General features: G+C 45.5%; 1 protein-coding gene across 2 annotated transcripts in view; it reads left to right on the top strand.

Annotated features, from left to right (window-relative positions):
- The window catches only part of rabggtb (Rab geranylgeranyltransferase subunit beta), a 231,591-nt gene extending 221,926 nt beyond the window's left edge, over nt 1-9,665 (top strand). For both annotated transcript variants that reach the window (XM_085983557.1, XM_085983556.1), the window contains exons 8-9: nt 5,765-5,914; nt 6,579-9,665. In XM_085983557.1, the coding sequence (XP_085839683.1) occupies nt 5,765-5,914; nt 6,579-6,719 (291 nt within the window). In that variant the 3' untranslated portion in view covers nt 6,720-9,665. The remainder of the gene's footprint in view (nt 1-5,764; nt 5,915-6,578) is intronic.
- Nucleotides 9,666-20,609: the final 10,944 nt, after the last annotated feature.

Genomic DNA, 20,609 nt, shown 5'->3' with positions numbered 1-20,609 from the left:
GTTATTGTATGCAAATCACTTGACTCTCCATTTATTAAATATATAGTACTTGCATTTCTATAGCACCTTTCACAACCACAGGACACCCCAAAACCAACGAATTACTTTTTGAAGTGTAGTCACTGTTGTAATGTAGGAATCGCAGCTGCGTGTGTGTGTGTGTTGTGTGTGTGTGTTGTGTGTGTGTGTTGTGTGTGTGTGTTGTGTGTGTGTGTTGTGTGTGTGTGTTGTGTGTGTGTGTTGTGTGTGTGTGTGTGTTTTGTGTGTGTGTGTGTTGTGTGTGTGTTGTGTGTTGTGTTTGTGGGTGTGTGTGTGGTGTTTGTGTGTGTGTGTTGTGTTGTGGGTTGTGTGGGTGTGTGTGTTTGGGTGTGTGTGTGTTGTGTTTGTGTGTGGGTGTGTGTGTGGTGTTTGTGTGTTGTGTGTTTGTTTGTGTGTTGTGTGTGTGTGGTGTGTGTGTGTGTGGTGTGTGTTTGTGTGTTTGTGTGTGGGTGTGTGTTTGTGTGTGTGTTGTTTGTGTGTGTGTGTGGTGTGTTTGTGTGGGTGTGTGTGTTGTGTGGTGTGTTTGTGTGTGGTGTGTTGTGTGTGGGGGTGTATGTGTTGTGTGTGTGGGTGTTGTGTTGGTGGGTGTGTGTGTGTTGTGTTGTGTTGTGTGTTTGGTGTGTTGTGGGTGTGTGTGGGTGTGTGGTGTGTGGGGGGGTGTGTGTTGTGTTGTGTGTGTGTTGTGTGGTGTGTTTGTGTGTGTTGTGTTGTGTGGGGTTGTGTGTTGTGTGTGGTGTGTTTGTGTGTTGTGGGTGTGTGTTTTGTGTGTGGGTGTGTGTTGTGTTTGTGTGTGTGTGTGTTGTGTTGTGGGTGTGTGTGTTGTGGGTGTGTTTTGTGTGTGGGTGTTTGTTGTGTTGTGTTGTGGGTGTGTGTGGTGTGTTGTGTTGTGTGGGTGTTGTGTGTGTGGTGTGTTTGTGTGTGTGTTGTGTTGTGTGTGGTGTGTGTGTGTGGGTGTATGTGTGTGTGTGTTGTGTTGGTGTGTGTGTTGTGTTGGTGTGTGTGTTGTGTTGTGTGTGTGTGTGTGGTGTGTGTGTGTGTGGTGTGTTTGTGTGTGTGTGTTGTGGGTGTGTGTTTTGTGTGTGGGTGTGTGTTGTGTTTGTGTGTGTGTGTTGTGTGTGTGTGTGTTTGTGTGGTGTGTGTGTGTTGTGTGTGTGTGGTGTGTTGTGGGTGTGGGTGTTGTGGGTGTGTGTGTTTGTGTGGTGTGTTGTGTGTGTGGGTGTTTGTGTGTGTTGTGGGTGTGTGTTTTGTGTGTGTGGTGTGTTGTGTGTGTTGGTGTGTGTGTTGTGGGTGTGTGTGTGTGGGTGTGTTGTGTGGGTGTGTGTGTGTTGTGTGTGTGTGGTGTGTTGTGGGTGGGTGTGTTTTGTGTGTGGGTGGGTGTGTGTGTTTGTGTGTGTGGTGTGTTGTTTGTGTGTGTGTGTTGTGTGTTGTGGGTTTGTGTGTTTTGTGTGTGGGTGTGTGTGTTTGTGTGTGTGTGTGTGTTGGTGTGTGTGTGTTGTGTTGTGTGTGTGTCTGTGTCTAAGCTGTAAATTTATTTGCCTGTTGTACCACTGGGTGCAGTGACGTAGTTGGTTACTAGTTGCTAGACTAATAATCCAGGGGCCTGGGAACTGGCGGTTTCAGAATTTGAATTCACTATAAAATCTGGAAGTAAAAAGTTGTTCTCAGTAAAAGTGACTATGAAGCTGTCAAGATTGTTGGTTTAAAAACCCAACTTTTTCACAGGTTTCCTTCCCTAAAAAGGACACTAGTCGTCCTTGCCTGGTCTGGGCATATATGCGACTCCAGTCCCACACCAACTAGCAAGCCACTCAGTTGTATCAAAAGTGCTACCAGTGGTTCAAGAAGAAAGCGGCCCCCCGCCACCATATCAGGGTTACCAGGGATGGGCAATAAATGCTGGCCTTGCCAGCGACGCCCATCTCAATCGAGTTCCTGTAGCTGTTTGCAACTTTTCCAGTTTTCCATTCTTCAGATGTTTAAGCTGCAATTAAATCTCTATTATCTGCACTTCAATTATATACTTCCCTGATTGTGTGCCAAAAGGTACGCACAACCCAGAGAAGGTATGCCTTTATGTTTGACATAAATCAATCGCCCATGAACAGTTGAAGAGCTCATATTCAGTAGGCGTTGCCCGTCTTGTACTTGTTTTCCTTCCTTTGCCTAGAGTGTTGGCTGCACCATATACTGTATGTAAGCCGCCTACAATTTGAGGGTTCTTGGTTATCTGCCACTCTCTATTATCAATTGGGGTAGCATTTTTCATTAATGGTGGAGTTTAGTAGGTGCACGTATCGGAGTATAGGGTATACTGCAGCATCTCGCCAAGGCTACTTCGACAGCACCTCCCAAACCCGCGACCTCCACCACCTAGGAGGACATGGGCAGCAGGTACATGGCAACTCCCATTAGAATCATAGAATAATACAGCACAGAAGGAGGCCATTCGTCCCATCGAGTCCACGCCGGCTCTTTCGAAGAGCAATCCAGTTAGTCCCACTCCCCCGCTCTTTCCCCATATCCCTGCAATTTTTTCTCCTTCAAGTATTTATCCAATTCCATTTTGAAGGCTACTGTTGAATGTGTGTCCACCGCCCTATCAGGCAGCGCATTCCAAATCCTAACACTTGGTGCGTAAAAATGTTTTTCCTCATGTTGCCTCTGGTTCTTTTGCCAATCTCCCTAAATCTGTGCCCACTCGTTATCGACCTTTCATCTATTGGAAACAGTTTGTCTTTATTTACTCTATAAATCCTTCATGATTTTAAACATCTCTATCAAATCTGCTCTAAGGAGAGCAACCCCAGCTTCTCCAGTCTATCCACGTGACTGTATTCCCTCATCCCTGGATCCATTCTAGTAAATCTCTCCTGTATCCTCTCTAAAGCCATCACATCCTTCCTAAAGTGTGGTCCCTAAAGGGAAACCTCCAAGTTCCCTTTAACACCCCTATTTAAGAAAGGAGGGAGACAGAAATCGGGAAACTAAAGACCAGTTAGCCTAACATCTGTCGTTGGGAAAATGCTGGGGTCCTTCATTAAGGAAGCAGTAACAGGACATTTGGTAACGAGCAGGGTGGACAAAGGTGAACCAGTGGATGTGGTGTATTTGGATTTCCAGAAGGCATTTGATAAGGTGCCACATAAAAGGTTACTGCATAAGATAAGAGCTCACGGAATTGGGGGTAATATATCAACATAGATAGAGAATTGACTAACTAACAGAAATGTAAGAAGTCACACAACACCAGGTTATAGTCCAACAGCTTTATTTGAAATCACAAGCTTTCGGAGCGCTGCTCCTTCTTCAGGTGAAGTGGAGAAATGCATAAAGACACAGCTTATATAGTCAGAGAATTCTCTGACTATATAAGCTGTGTCTTTATGCATTTCTCCACTTCACCTGAAGAAGGAGCAGTGCTCCGAAAGCTTGTGATTTCAAATAAAGCTGTTGGACTATAACCTGGTGTTGTGTGACTTCTTACATTTGTCCACCCCAGTCCAACTCCGGCATCTCCACACCATAACTAACAGAAAGCAGAGTCGGGATAAATGGGTCATTTTCCGGTTGGCAAACGGTAACTAGTGGGGTGCCACAGGGATCGGTGCTGGGGCCTCAACTATTTACAATCTACATTAATGACTTGGATGAAGGGACCGAGTGTAATGTAGCCAAGTTTGCGGATGATACAAAGATGGGTGGGAAAGCAAGTTGTGCAGAGGACTCAAAGAATCTGCAAAGGGATATAAACAGGCTAAGTGAGTGGGAAAACATTTGGCAGATGGAGTATAATGTGGGAAAGTGCGAGGTTATCCACTTTGGCAGGAAAAATAAAAAAGCAAATTATTATTTAAATGGAGAGAGATTACAAAATGCTACAGTTCACAGGGACCTGGGGGTCCTTGTGCATGAAACACAAAAAGTTAGCATGCAGGTACAGCAAGTAATCAAAAAGGCAAATGGAATGTTGGCCTTTATTTCAAGGGGGTTGGAGTATAAAAGCAGGGAAGTCCTGCTACAACTGTACAGGGTATTGGTGAGACCACACCTGGAGTACTGCGTACAGTTTTGGTCTCCTTATTTAAGGAAGGATATACTTGCATTGGAGGCAGTTCAGAGACGATTCACTAGGTTAATTCCAGAGATGAGGGGTTTGACTTATGAGGAAAGGTTGAGCAGGCTGGGCCTATACTCATTGGAATTTAGAAGAATGAGGTGTGATCTTATTGAAACATATAAGATACTGAGGGGGCTCGACAGGGTAGATGCAGAGAGGATGTTTCCCCTCGTGGGGAAATCTAGAACTCGGGGGCACAGTTTCAGAATAAAGGATCGCCCTTTTAGAACTGAGATGAGGAGGAATTTCTTCTCTCAGAGGGTTGTAAATCTGTGGAATTCTCTGCCCCAGAGAGCTGTGGAGGCTGGGTCATTAAATACATTTAAGGTGGAGATAGACAGATTTTTGAAAGATAAGGGAGTGAAGGGTTATGGGGAGCGGGCGGGGAAGTGGCTTTGAGCCCAAGATCAGCCCTGATCTTATTGAATGGCGGAGCAGGCTCGAGGGGCCAAGTGGCCTATTCCTGCTCTATTTCTTATGTTTCCAAGTCTCTCACACAATCCTGACTTTGACATATATCGGCTGTTCCTTCAGCGTCGCTGGGTCAAAATCCGGGAACTCCCAGATTTGGCCTTCTATTTTTAAAAACAAGCTTTTGATGTCTGCATTAAATATTTGAGAAATTTCTGATCGGTATGCTCAAAAACTGGATGCTTTAAGTAGAGTTAGCAACAAAAGTCAAGAATGTTTTGTTTGTAGCTGAGACTGTTGCCACAGATCCCTTTTATTATTGCCCTTGGATTCTCCATCTCCACCTCCCCCCCCCCCCCCCCAACCCCCAACACCCCCTCCAAAAGCTATCATTCAATGCTTTGAACAACTTTCATCAACAATTTTTTTTTAATGTGTTAAATCAAAAGAACTGAGATAACGGGTGACATAAAATTACAGTACATAGAATATACAACACAGAAGCAGACCATTCGGCCCAACTAGTGTTTGTAGTCCACATGTGTCTATGTAATCTTTAACCCTAGTTTTGGTTATTAAAGATACTTAAGTGATGAGTGTGTCTTGCTGCAATTGTACAGGGCCTTGGTACGGCCACACCTGGAGGACTGTGTACTGTTTTGATCTCCATACCGAAGGAAAGATATACTTGCCTTCGAGGGGATGCAACAAAGGTTCACTAGACTGATTCCTGGGATGAGAGAGTTGTCCTATGAGGAGGGATTGAGTAGAATGGTCCTGTACTCGCTGGAGTTTAGAAGTATGAAGCGCGATCTCATTGAAACGTATTAGATTGAGAGGGCATGCCCGAGTAGATGCTGAGAGGTTGTTTCCCCTGTCTAGAACTACGGGTCACAATCTCAGGATAAGGGATCAGGCATTTAGGACTGAGATGAGGAGGAATTTCTTCACTCAGAGGGTGGTGAATCTTTGGAATTCTCTACCCCCGCGGGCTGTGGAGGCTCAGTCGTTGAGTATATTCAAGACAGATGGGAAAATGGAGTTGTGTCAAAAAATCAGCCATGATCTTATTGAATGGCGGAGCAGGCTCGTGTGGCCGACTCCTGCTCCTATTTCTTATTCTTATATAAGCTGATAGGAAACAGCTCTGTGTTTGCATTCCTTCCTTCATGTCAACGCCTTCCTGCCTCCCCACAGTTGCCAGATGTGTGTTACTCATGGTGGGTGCTTGCCTCTCTGAAGATCATTGGCCGACTGCACTGGATCGACAAGGATAAATTGAGCTGTTTTATCTTGGCCTGTCAGGACGAGGAAACCGGTGGCTTTGCAGACCGGCCTGGAGACGTAGTAAGTGCCTGGCAACTCAGATTGTTTTGGGGGGGGGGGTGACCTTTTAGTCTTGTACCATGGAACCATGTATTGTAATTAGAAGCTTGCATGTTGCATTGAAGTGCCATTGTATCCAGAACCTGCGAGTTCAGTTACAAATCAAATAAGACACACAAATCATAGAATCTTATAACACCGAAGGAGGCCATTCGGCCCATCGTGCCTGTGCCGGCTCTGTGAAAGAGCTCTCCAATTAGTTTCCCCCCCCGGCTCTTTCCCCACAGCCCTGCACATTTTTCCTTTTGAATTATTTCTCCAATTCCCTTTTGAATCTGCTTCCACCGGCTTTCAGGCAGCGCATTCCAGATCACAACTCGCGTAAAAAAAAAAAATTAAAATCTCGTCACCACACCCCCGACAATTATCTTAAATCTGTGTCCACTGGTTACCGACCCTCCTGCCAGTGGAAACAGTTTCTCCTTATTTACTCTTAATCGAAATCTTTCATGATTGTGACATTCCTCTCTGCTATTTAACACAATTGTTGTAAACAGGCTAATGCCGCTGCTCAAGGGATTTTTGATTGGGTTGAAGATTAGTAACTTTACGTGGAAGGATAATTGTCGGACACAGTTTGGTTATGTCTCGATTATTAAATGTAGTTGTTTTTCTTTGTGACTAGGTTGATCCCTTCCACACCTTGTTTGGAGTCGCAGGCCTCTCCCTCCTGGGGGATCAGCAGATTAAGCCTGTGAACCCGGTGTTTTGCATGCCGGAGGATACCCTACGGAGAATAGGCATCCAACCCGAGCTGCTGGGCTAAAGGGAGTCAAAGGACTTTTCCATTATGGACAGAACCTGATCAACGTGAAGTTTTAACACCGGCTACTTCAACATCCACCATCTCACTTAGGGTTTGACAATAATTTGTGGGTTATAACTTGCGTGCAATCAGCTCGTTAAGCTATGGTGTCTTCTGTGTATCACTGCTGGAGGGGGGCAGGGAAAGCCATGTACACTTCCACGACATGCCTTCACTCATGGCAACCAGCTGCATTTCCAAGTCAACCAAGCACATTTTCAGGTGGTCTTATTGTGACGTACTTGCTGTATTACACACGCTTTTGTTTTGTGTGAGATATATATCTATAGAGAAGGGGTGACCACTCGACTATGTAAAGATTGGGTTGAGCTGCAGAGATGTGTAAATCGCTGTTAAGTTTCACGGCCTCTTACTGTAAAACGAAAGCCCAAGACACTAAATGCAGTATTGTGGAACTAAATTACAGATTACTTTTCCAGTACATCCTGTTTTTATTTTCTTTCTTATTAGAGTTTGGGTGAAGCAAATTAGTTTTAATTTGTCAGGTGTCCTCCTTGATTCGTATCTTTCTCGCCCCTTACGTCAGAAGGGTTGTGGGTTCAAGTCCCACTCCAGAGACTTGAGCACATGATCTCGGCCGGCAGTCCAGCTAGGGGAGTGCCGCACTGTCGGAGGTGCCGTCTTTCAGATGAGATGTTAAACCGAGGCCCCGTCTGCCCTCTCGGGTGGATGTAAAAAGATCCCACGGCACTAGTTCGTGGAAGAGCAGGGGAGTTCTCCCCGGTCTCCTGGCCAATATTTATTCTTCAACCAGTTGTCACTAAAACTGATGATCTGGTCATTATCACGTTGCTGTTTATGGGACCTTGCCATGTGCAAATTGGTTGCCGTGTTTCCTGGCAGTGACTACCCTTCAGAAGTAATTAACTGGCTGTAACGTGCTTTGAAACGGCCTGAGGCCGTGTAAGGTGCTATAGAAATGCATATTTGTTTGTTCTTGTGAAGTTTTGGTTTTGTCCTGAGGTTTTTGGTTATACCCAGTTTCAAATAAAAACACAAAACAGCTTTATTTGCTATCAAACTGGCGACCTAAGCCTAGCTGTCAATCTGCGGTTAACTTTCAGTGCTCCCCAAAAGCGTCCGGGGGGGGGGGGGGGGGGGGGGGAGAAAAAGAACCCGCCATTCAATAGGATCATGGCTGATCCGAACCTAGACTGACGTCCACTTCCCTGCCCGCTCCCCGTAACCCCTAATTCCCTTATCAGCTAGGAAACTGTCTATCTCCGTTTTAAATTTATTTAATGTTGCAGCTTCCACAGCTCTCTGGGGTAGCAAATTCCATAGATTTACTACCCTCTGAGTGAAGAAGTTTCTCCTCATCTCAGTTTTGAAAGGGCAGCCCCTTATTCTAAGATTATGCCCCCTAGTTCTAGTCTCACCCATCAGTGGAAACATCCTCACCGCATCCATCCATCAAAAGAGATGTTTTGTTTATATAAAAAAACTTTAAAAATCACTGCTTCACAGGAAGAAGTTGAAATACATTTTTTTTGTTTCTTTGTTGGAGAGTTGCTTTATTCTGCAACTCTGTCTAAATACTGACAACACAGATGGGCAGGGGTACATAACATAAGAATTAGGAGCAGGAGTCGGCCATTCGGCCCCTCGAGCCTGCTCCACCGTTCAATAAGATCATGGCTGATCTTCGACCTCAACTCCACTTTCCCACCCGATACCCATATCCCTTGATTCCCCTGGAGTTCAAAAATCTATCGATCTCCGCCTTGAATATACTAATGATACTCCGCACTTTATTTCAGGTTGTGTACTGGTTAAAGCTTTACTGGCCAGAAATCAGGTAAAACCTTTGTAATTTAAGTTAGTCTAGTGAGGTACCATATGGAGTTTACAGTGCTGCTTATTGAAATCTTAGTTTAATTTTTTTTACATTTTTTTTTGCTCTTGCGTTTGAGCCCAGGGTGGCAGTAATATTCCATGAATATCAAAAATGAATCTGGGAGTCTGAGGACACGGCAGAGACCACAAGCTTTCGGTGATTGTGAGGAGATTCTGGACCAGCAACTGACGATACAAATCTTTCAGTATATCAGGATGAAGTGCAGTGGTTGCTGTAGGGAGAAGACGAGATAGTAGGGAGCGGTAGCGAAAGAGTGATAAAGAAACCATGGCGGGGAGAATCGGAAGGAGCTAGAAGGCCGAACTAAAAAAAAAAGTGGGAAATGCGCTACTGGGCAGGAACTGAAAGTTCGAGAAAACTCACTGAGGTAAAGCTTAAAAACGGGAAGCAGCAGGGGGTTGATGGATAAGAGAGATCTTACATTGCACTGGTGCAGGGGGGGGCGGGGAGTTTGCAGTTTAATCATTCCGCAGCTCGCAGAGTGTGGTTTTTTTTGACCTGGGGTGGGGAAGATTTTTGTACCACATCCTGAAGCAAATAAAATAACGCTGAGCTCTCCGGTGAAAGTTCACATTTCTTTTTTTAAACAAGTAACTGTTTTGAGGTCCACATTCCCTTTGCAGCTTTGAACCACTCGAATGGGAGCAGCCCTTCTGTGTAACCTTTTGGAAAAATATATATTCCTGAGCTGAATAATGCAAAGTGGAACTGGACCAGCATGTGGGATCATGGAACGTTAATAAGCACATTAAACCGAAATTCTAATTTTTTGTGTGTGATAATGCTGTAATACTACGATAACCATTGTAAAGAATTCTGCTTAGAGTTTTGTCTTCCCTTTTGCCAACTTAACTCCAACTTTAGTTCAGTATATTTATTTCAAAGTAAAGAATGTGTATGTCATTTATTTGCATTACCATGGGGAGGAATTCAAAGGAGCAAATGTCTCATCAAAAGAGCATGTTTGCTAATTTTACCCCCGGATGTTTTAAATAAAACACGTGTTCTGTACGTGAGTATTCCTGTGACATACTGGTAGTTTTTTTAAAGTTAAATTGCAGTTTGTTTTTTTCCTTCCCTGACCTCCATCCGCCCCTCGCCAGCTTTCTCCCCCCCCCCCCCGCCCCCCCTTCGCCATCTTTCTTTTCCCCCCCCTTGCCAGCTTTCTTTCCCCCCTCGCCAGCTTTCTCCCCACCCCCCCTCGCCAGCTTTCTTCCCCCCCCCACCCTCGCCAGCTTTCTTCCCCCCCCCCTACCCTCGCCAGCTTTCTTCCCCCCCCCCCCACCCTCGCCAGCTTTCTTCCCCCCCCCCCCCCACCCTCGCCAGCTTTCTTCCCCGCCCCCCCCCACCCTCGCCAGCTTTCTTCCCCCCCCCCCCCCCCTTCGCCAGGGGAAAAGGGCTCTGTGTTTGAAGTTGCAAATTATCTAGTCCGGTAATGAAAAGGCTGCTTGCTTTTCAATTGGCTGTGGAAAGGAGTGGTGCCGCCGGGATGGAGGTGTTGGGCGACCAATGGTGGAGGCAGAGCCAGTGGGAGGTCATGTGATAACCTCCAGGAACAGGTCCAACTGGAATTGGCAACCCTGATTGATGCCGGACCTAATCGACCGATTTTTGCCATCCTGAGCATCCCTGATTATAATCGCTCAAGCATTGGTGGCTGTGCCTTCTGTTGCCTGGGCCCTAAGCTTTTGAATTCCCTGCCTAAACCTCTACGCCTCTCTCCTCCTTTAAGACGCTCCTTAAAACCTACCTCTTTGACCAAGCTTTTGCTCACCTATCCTAATATCTCCTCATGTGGCTCAGGGTCAAATTCTAATTGGTAATGCTCCTGTGAAGCGCCTAGGGATGTTTTAGAAACAGAAGATAGGAGCAGGAGTCGGCCATTCGGCCCCTCGAGCCTGCTCCGCCATTCAATGCGATCATGGCTGTTCATCCAAACTCAGTACCCTGTCCCTGCCTTCTCCCCATACCCCTTGATCCCCTTAGCCTTAAGAAATATATTCTACTCCTCCTTGAATATATTTAATGAATTGGCCTCTACTGTCTTCTGTGGTAGAGAATTCCACAGGTTCACCACTCTCTGGGTGAAGAAATTCCTCCTCATCTCTGTCCTAAATGGCTTACCCCTTATCCTTAGACTGTGACCCCTGGTTCTGGACTCCCTGACCATCGGGAACAGCCTTTTACTACGTTAACGGTGCTATATAAATGCAAGTGTTGTACTTGCAAAGGGGCTAGTGGAGGGGGCATCACAGCCAAGTATGATTCTGCCCTCGCCTGATAGTTGAGCTCTCACACGCTTAAGGAATTTGATAATGGCTACACCGTGTTAAGGGTTGCACCACAAGCATTTAGAAAGAGCGATTTCCCTCATTCGTGTTTTGGAAAGTAGATGTTTGAGAGTAAGTTGACGTACGCTATAGGTGTCGGCCTTGGTTCAGTGGTAGCACTCCCACCTCTGAGTTGGAAGGTCTTGAGTTCAGGTCCCGCTCCAGAGACCTGAGCACATAACCTGACAAAAAGGTTACCGCCTCAGTGCAGTACCGAGGGAGCGCTGCACTGTCGGAGGTGCAGTCTTTCAGATGAAACGTTAAACTGAGAGCCCCGTCTGCCCCCTCAGATGGTCGTGGAAGATCCCAGGGCACTATTTCAAAGAAGAGCAGGGGGAGTTCTCCCCGGTGTCCTGGCCAATATTTATCCCTCAACCAACACTGAAAACAGATGATCTCGTCACTTATTCTCATAAAGATTTACATTTCTATAGGACCTTTCACGACCACCGGATGTCTCAAAGCGCTTTACAGCCAATGAAGTACTTTTTTGGAAGGTAGTCACTGTTGTAATGTGGGAAACGCGGCAGCCAATTTGCGCACAGCAAGATCCCACAAACAGGAATGTGATAATGACCAGATAATCTGTGTTTCTTATGTTGATTGAGGGATAAATATTGGCCAGGATACCAGGGATAACTCCCCTGCTTTTCTTCAAAATAGTGCCATGAGATCTTTTACATCCACCTGAGAGAGCAGACGGGGCCTCGGTTTAACGTCTCATCCGAAAGACGGCACCTCCGACAGTGCAGCACTCCCTCAGCACTGCACTGGAGTGTCAGCCTAGATTTACGTGCTCAAGTCCCTGGAGTGGGACTTGAACCCGCAACCTTCTGACTCAGAGGCGAGTGTGGTACCCACCCCATCGCTGTTTGTGGGAGCTTGCTGTGTACTTAATTGGCTGCGCAGAGCTTTGGGGCTTCCTGAGGTGGTGAAAGGTGCTATATATATGCAAGACGTTCTTTTTGCTTTTTGCAAATGACCTACAGAGCCATTTCAGAAAACATTAAATTTGATTAAATAAAACAGGGAGCTGTTTCTTTGCCTACTGTCTTTGAATCAATGATTTATGCTGTCAACATTTAGTTAAACTATAAATATAGCTGCAAGCAAATTTATAAACACATCTAAAACATCTCAACATAATTTCAATGTCAGATTTGTCTATTTAAACAAGTAAACAGAGGCTTTTCAGTTTTGGCAAAGTTAGATATGTGTACTATATTTCGTAGCTCCTATAAACTGTAAACCAGCCCTCGAGTCTTTAGCACGCAGCAGCACACACATTGGAGTATATGTTTATCCCATATAAATTACCACTTGTTTTGTACATCATTTAGCAACATATATTTCTTAAGGCTAAAGGGATCAAGGGATATGGGGAGAAAGCAGGGACAGGGTACTGAATTTGGATGATCAGCCATGATTGCATTGAATGGCGGAGCAGGCTCGAGGGGCCGAATGGCCTACTCCTGCTCCTATCTTCTATGTTTCTATTTAAGCATTCTTCATCCACCCCACAGCACAATATCTTACTTTGCAGAAACAATATTTCAGTCTCAGCGAGTGGTCTATCTTTGGAGCTGGTTCCCTAGGGAAATGGTGGAAGCAGTCAGTATTGATTAATTAATTAAAATAAAAATGAGATTTCTTTCAGCAAATAACATTTAGTGATCCAGTATCTGAGTAATTTGAGACATGATGTGCGGTGAGTGGTGCCTGCGTGGGAGGAACCGATGACTTTGGCGTTTTCCTCACCTCAAGCCTGGGTCTGTTGTAGACTAATTAATAGCAATCAATCTGTATGATTAATCAACAACTCCATTATCAGGCGATACCAGGATGGTAGAAGGCGAACTAGATGGACCCGGGTCTTTTTTCATCCAGCAATTCCTGTGTTCTCTGTCATTTCTATAGTCGATATGTAAAAGTAAAGTTGCAACAGAATTAATTTTTACTTCCCCTTTCTCCACCTGTACACTTGGAGCTTGGGAGGAAATGATTCTGAGTTATGGACTTTCTTGTAGCTGCCACTTTGTGCTACCGAACATAAGATGCAACTTGTAGGATGGTGTCTATATTCCTAAAAAATATTCTTTACCCCCCCCCCCCGGCCACCCCAGAATTAGATCATTTCAGTACCATGGGATAGACCAAAACCAGGACAACTGCTTTGAAGTTTTGTGTAACATTTTTGTTCTCAAACTAAACTTGCAAGATATGATTCAGGGTTAGCTTTCTTTATCAGTCCTATGATTCCTGGGATGAGAGCTGTTTGATGAGAGATTGAGTAGAATGGGCCTATATTCTCTGGAGTTCAGAAGAATGAGAGGTGATCTCAGTGAAACGTACAACATTCTTCGAGGGCGTGAAGAGGTAGATGCTGAGCAGCTGTTTCCCCTGGCTGGAGAGTCTAGAACTCGGGGGGTCATAGTCTCAGGATAAGGGTCGGCCATTTAGGACTGAGATGAGAAGAAATTTCTTCACTCAGAATTCTCTATCTCAGGGCTGTGGATGCTCAGTCGTTGAGTTATATTCAAGACTGAGCGCGATAGAATTTTGGACACGAGAGAATCCAGGGATATGGGGATCGGGTGGGAAAGTGGAGTTGAGGTAGAAGATCAGCCATGATCTTTTGGAATAGGGGAGCAGGCCCGAGTGGCCGTATGGCCGACTCCTGCTCCTAATTCCTTTGTTCTTGTGTTCTGATCATAACATAAGAAATAGGAGCAGGAGTAGGCCAATCGGCCCCTCGAGCCTGCTCCGCCATTCAATAAGATCATGGCTGATCTGATCCTAACCGCCAATCCACTATCACAGAACCATCTCCTGAATCTAACAGAATTAGACACACGAAATAGGAGCAGGATCAGGGTACACGGCCCCTGGGCCCGCTCCGCTACCCACAGGACCATGTCCGATCCGAACCTAGACTCGTGTCCAAATTCCTGCCCGCTCCCCGTAACCCTTAATTCCTTTTACTTCTAGGAAACTGTCTATTTCTGTTTTAAATTTATGTAATGATGTAGCTTCTACAGCTTTTTGGGTCAGCATATTCCATGGACCTACCACCCTCTGAGTGAAGTAGTTCCTCCTCATCTCAGTTTTGAAAGAGCAGCCCCTTATTCTAAGACTATGCCCCCTAGTTCTAGTTTCACCCATCATCGGGAACATCCTCACCGCATCCACCCGATCAAGCCCCTTCACAATCTTACATGTTTCAATAAGATCGCCTCTCATTCTTCTGAACTCCAATGAGTAGAGTCCCAATCTACTCAACTTCTCCTCATATGTCCATCCCCTCATCCCCGGGATTAACCGAGTGAACCTTCTTTGTACTGACTCGAGAGCAAGTATGTCTTCTTAAGTATGGACACCAAAACTGTATGCAGTATTCCAGGTGCGGTCTCACCAATACCTTGTACAACTGAAGCAATACCTCCCTATTTTTATATTCTATCCCCCTAGCAATGAAAGCCAACATTCCATTGGCCTTCTTGATCACTTGCTGCACCTGCATACTAACCTTTTGAGTTTCGTGCACCAGGACCCCCAGATCCCTTTGTACTTCAGTACTTTCCAGTTTCTTGCCATTAAGACAATAACTTGCTCTACGATTTTTCCTGCCAAAGTGCATAACCTCACACTTTTGGTATTGTATTCCATCTGCCAAATCTCTGCCCACTTACTTAGCCTGTCTATGTCCCCTTGCAGGTTTTTTATGTCCTCACTCACTACTTTCCCTCCCATCTTAGTATCATCTGCAAACTTTGATATGTTACACTCGATCCCCTCCTCCAAATCGTTAATATAGATTGTAAAGAGTTGGGGACCCAGCACTGACCCCTGCGGAACACCACTAGTTACTGATTGCCAGTCTGAGAATGAACCATTTATCCCAACTCATTGAATACAAGATTGGGCCAAGTTTGTAAAAAAAAAAAATAGGACAGTTGCATTTAAAAATGCCGAATGGAGCAGTTGGGAGTGGTTGACTAGAACTGCGAGTTGGGAATCAAGCCAAGTAGGGGCTGTGTGCTGCTGAACTTCTGTTTGTGCAGTGAGGAAAGAGATTTCCAGCTGTATTACTGGAATCCCAAAAGTGATTCCTCTGCTTGCTCGAACTTCTGCATTCCTGAACAATTTGATACTTGTTGTGTTTTGGAAAGAATTTAGCCTTTGGGCTAGGGAAAAAGAACCATCTCAAAAAACACTTTGGGGCCTAAAATGTTGTATTGGCCTTGTAGACTAAGAAAGATAGACTTACATTTATATATGATGTGGAGATGCCGGTGTTGGACTGGGGTGGACAAATGTAAGAAGTCACACAACACCAGGTTATAGTCCAACAGCTTTATTTGAAATCACAAGCTTTCGGAGTGCTGCTCCTTCGACGCTTCACCTGATGAAGGAGCAGTGCTCCGAAAGCTTGTGATTTCAAATAAAGTTGTTGGGACTATAACCTGGTGTTGTGTGACTTCTTACATAGAAACTAGGAGCAGGAGTAGGCCATTCGGCCCTTCGAGCCTGCTCCGCCATTCAACGAGATCATGGCTAATCATCCAAACCCTAGCACCCGATCCCTACACCGACAGCCATCCCACCCAAGCCCTATCCCCACGTATTTAATCCCCCCTAACACTAAGGGCCAATTTTATCATGGCCAATCAACCTAACCCGCACATCTTTGGACTGTGGGAGGAAACCGGAGCACCCGGAGGAAACCCACGCAAACACGGGGAGAATGTCTGTGTGGAGTTTGCACAGTCACCCGAGGCCGGATTTGAACCCGGGTCCCTGGCGCTGTGAGGCAACAGTGCTAACCACTATGCCACTGTGCTGCCCTTTATATAGCACCTTCCACGACCTCAGCACGTCTCAAAACGCTTTACAGCCAATGAAGTACTTTTTGAAGTGTAGTCACTTGTAATGTGGGAAATGCGGGAGCCAGTTTGCGCACAGCAAGCTCCCACAAATAGCAATGCAATAATGACCAGATAATTTGTTTTTGTTATGTTGATTGAGGGATAAATATCGGCCCCAGGGCACCGGAGATAACTCCCCTGCTGCTCTTCGCAATAGGGCCATGCAATCTTTCATGTCCACCTTAGAAAGCAGGTTTAACATCTCATCCGGAAGACGGCACCTCCGACAGTGCAGCACTCCCTCAGTTTTTTGTGCTCAACTCTCTGGAGTGGGACTGTGAACCTACAACATAGAAGATAGGAGCAGGAATAGGCCATTCGGCCCCTTGAGCCTGCTCTGCCATTCAATGAGATCATGGCTGATCATCCAAACTCAATACCCTGTCCCTGCCTTCTCCCCATATCCCTTGATCCCTTTAGCCTTAAGAAATATATCTAACTCCTTCTTGAATATATTTAATGATTTGGCTTCAACTGCCTTCTGTGGTAGAGAATTCCACAGGTTCACCACTCTCTGGGTGAAGAAATTCCTCCTCATCTCTGTCCTAAATGGCTTACCCCTTATCCTTAGACTGTGACTCCTGGTTCTGGACTCCCCCGCCATCAGAAACATCCTTCCTGCATCTAGTCGGTCTAGTCCTGTTAGAATTTTATAAGTTTCAATGAGATCCCCTCTCATTCTTCTAAACTCCAGCGAGTATAAGCCCAATCTCTCCTCATACATCTTTCCTGCCATCCCACTGACTCAGAATAGAGAGTGCTACCCACTGAACCATGGCTGGCAGTAGGAGAGGGAAGATCCAAGCTTGGAAGACTCCAAACCTGAAATGAGAACTGCCATTGTCAATGGAAAAATCAGATACTAACTGGGCCACACCAAGCTTACTGTTATGTTCATTAATAACTAGACATTCTTATGAACAGCTAGCTTCTAGCTAGACATTTATTCAGTACACGTTCTCTAGGTACAGCATCTGTAGAGATCCAGCATGTGTGCTTCTGTGTGCAGGCTGCCATCTTGACTACTGCCTTCTGGGTAGCCTAGTGCATCATGGGTAGTGTAGTCTTAAACACATACAACTAAATATACAGCGCTACGGCTCCATCTGGTGTACCACTCCAGATGACATGTTATTGATCATTACATCCCCCTTTGAGGTTAACAAAATCAATATCAATCAACTTTCAAGAAAAATGATAAAGATGATATCAGTAACACTTTTGTTAGTGCTCTATAAACATAAAACATTCTCACAACAGTCAATAGTGTCCTACCCGGAGGCTTGTCAGAACAATGCCTTAGTACCAGGCATTATTTACTCCCTCACTGACAAGTCGAGTACCTCAAACATGAAGATTGATGCACTGACCTTCTTCCATGTCATCCTTTGCAATCATCCACCAGAGGTGTTCCACCCCCACATCAAGACTTTGTTGCCTCCGACAGTGGCATGCATCAGCGACCCATTCTACAAAATCACCTCCGAGGCATTGCTTGTGACTCAGCAACTTATAGAGGTGATCCGTCCACTGGGCAAGCCTTGTTCGTTTGACGCTAAGCCTTATGTGAAAGAGCTGTTCAGTAGCACTTTGAAGAGATTGAAAGCAGCTGATATCGACCAGAAGGTGAAGGAGAGAGCTATAGCCTGTATGGGACAAATCATCTGTAATCTTGGAGACAGCCTAGGTGCTGACCTGAACCCCACTCCTGGTACCATGTTATGTTCATTAATAACTAGACATTCTTATTATGAACAGCTAGCTTCTAGCTAAACATTTATTCAGTACACGTTCTCTAGGTACAGCATCTGTAGAGATCCAGCATGTGTGCTTCTGTGTGCAGGCTGCCATCTTGACTACTGCCTTCTGGGTAGCCTAGTGCATCATGGGTAGTGTAGTCTTAAACACATACAACTAAATATACAGCTCTATGGCTCCATCTGGTGTACCACTCCAGAATGACATGTTATTGATCATTACACTTACCAGGCCTCACTTTCCTCTGCCAAAACGATCCAATATTCTAGCATTATCCTGGAGAGCAAAGATAATCCCTGGCTTCTTTTCTCAATCGTCTCCTCTGCCCTCTTCACCCTTGCCTCTAACAAGAGAACAACTAGATCATTTGTGGCGGTTGTCTTTAGAGCAGCGAAGGTTAAGTGGAGATATAATAGAGATGTTCAACATTATGAAGGGTTTTCATAAGAGTAAATAAGGAGAAACTGTTTCCAGTGGCAGAGGACACAGATTTAAGGTAAGTGGAAAGAGAACTAGAGGTGACATGATGACGTATTTTTTACACTGAGTTATTATGATCGGGAATGCACTGCCAGACAGGGTGGTGGAAGCAGATTCAATCGTGGCTTTCAAAAGGGAATTGGATAAGTACCTGAAGGAAAAAAATTTGCAGGGCTACGGGGAAAGGGCGGGGGAGTGGGACTAGCTGAAGTGCTCTTGCAGAGAGCTGGCACAGGCTTGATGGGCCGAATGGCCTCCTTCTGTGCTGTAACCATTCTATGATAAGTTTCTTTTGATATACATTAAACCAACCTCAAAAGGGAATTTGATAAATACTTGGAATAGGAAAAATTTGCAGGGCTACGGGGAAAACAGGGGCAGTGGGACTAATTGGTTAACTCTTTCAAAGAGCTGGTACAGGCATGATGGGCTGAATGGTCTCGTGCTGTATCATTCTATGACTCTAAATATGAGGGGCTCATTGACTGCTTTGTCACTAAGAGTGGGATCATCCATTTAGCCACCTCTGCTGCTTCCCCTTGCTCACCAAGCCAATCCTCCCTCCAAGACCGTAACCCCTCCCCACCCCACCCCACCCCTCCATTCCTGCCCTGAACCCAATCCAAGTGACTGAAGGCATGGCCGCCAGTGGTGAGGCGAAGTGGTTGGTGATGCACAAGAGACCACAGTCAAAGGAACAAACAGTTGGGGGAAGAGAGTCGGATGGCTGGAGGAGGTAAGAGGGGGGTGGTAAGACCATAAAGGGGTTTAAACAAAAGGCTGTGGATGATTGGTCAATTGAAATTTTCAAGACTGATATCGATAGATATTTGGTCGGTAAGGGTAAAAATGAACTTGTATTTATATGATTACAGGATGTCCCAAAATGTTTTACAGCCAATTAAATACTTTTGGAGTGTAGTCACTGTTGTAATGCAGGAAACTCGGCAGCCAATTTGCGCACAGCAAGCTCCCACAAACAGCACTGTGATAATGGCCAGATAATCATTTTTTTAGTAATGTTGCTTGAGGGATAAATATTGGCCCCAGGACACTGGGGATAACGCCTCTGCTCTTTTGAATGGCAATAGATTGGGAGAAGGGGAAGTGCAACGAGACCTGGGTGTTCTTGTGCACCAGTCGCTGAAGGTAAGCATGCAGGTGCAGCAGGCGGTTAAGAAGGCAAATGGTATGTTGGCCTTTGTAGCGAGAGAGTTCGAGTACAGGAACAAGGATGTCTTGCTACAGTTGTACAGGGCCTTGGTGAGACCGCACCTTGAGTATTGTGTGCAGTTTTGGTCGCCTTACCTGAGGAAGGACGTTCTTGTCATGGAAGGAGTGCAGCGAAGATTCACCAGGCTGATACCTGGGATGGCAGGAATGACATATGAGGAGAGATTGTGTCGATTGGGCTTATACTCACTGGAGTTTAGAAGATTGAGAGGGGATCTCATCGAAACCTATAAAATTCTGTCAGGCCTGGACAGACTAGATGCAGGAAGGATGTTTATGATGGCCGGGGAGTCCAGAACCAGGGGTCATAGTCTAAGGATAAGGGGTAAGCCATTTAGGACTGAAATGAGGATGAATTTCTTCACCCAGAGAGTGGTGAACCTGTGGAATTCTCTGCCACAGAGGGCAGTGGAGGCCAGTTCATTAAATATATTCAAAAAAGAGTTGGATATATTTCTTAAGGCTAAAGGGATCAAGGGATATGGGGAGAAGGCAGGGACAGGGTACTGAATTTGGATGATCAGCCATGATCTCATTGAATGGCGGAGCAGGCTCGAAGGGCCGAATGGCCTAATCCTGCTCCTATCTTTTATGTTTCTTCAAAATAGTGCCATGTGGTCTTTTACATCCATCTGCGAGGGCAGACGGGGCCTCGGTTTAACATCTCCTCCGACAGAAGGCATCTCCGACCAACTGCCAGCACACAGCAGCAGTAAATGTCAGCCTGAATTATGTGCTCAAGTCCCTGGACAGGGCCTTGAACCCACTACCTTCTGACTCGGGCAAGTGTGCTGCTCACTGAGCCAAGACTGACGCCTCTTATCAATAAAGGGTTTTGGAACAAATGTGGGTAAATGGAGTTAAGATACAGATCAGCCAATGGCCCAGTAATTCCGGGCACAACGCGTGAGTAAGGACGGGGTACTTACGCGTGTGCCTGGAGGAATTGCCGGTTTTCAGCATGCACAGCGCATGCGCTGAAAACCGGCATTTCCTGTCCTCTGACCCAAGGGGTTAAGAGGCAGAACGCGCGCGACTGCACAGGCAGCGCGTGCGCAGTGAAATTCCTTTTTTTTTTCCAGAGTTGCCCGAGTGTAAAGGCCTCCGGTCTTTACGCGTGGAAAAACCAGACGTAAGTATTTAGTTTTTCAGGTAAGTGGGCTTTTAGTACAATGTAGAATTTTTTTTTCCACAGGTTTGTTATTTTTAAAGAATTTACAGGATAGTAAGTTTAGTTTTAGACCCT

The sequence above is a fragment of the Somniosus microcephalus genome, chromosome 3, assembly GCF_052327205.1.
Source record: "Somniosus microcephalus isolate GS21.2 chromosome 3, FLI_Smic_1.0, whole genome shotgun sequence".
In the NCBI taxonomy this organism is placed as follows: domain Eukaryota; kingdom Metazoa; phylum Chordata; class Chondrichthyes; order Squaliformes; family Somniosidae; genus Somniosus; species Somniosus microcephalus.
This window is presented reverse-complemented; position numbering and strand designations above follow the sequence as displayed.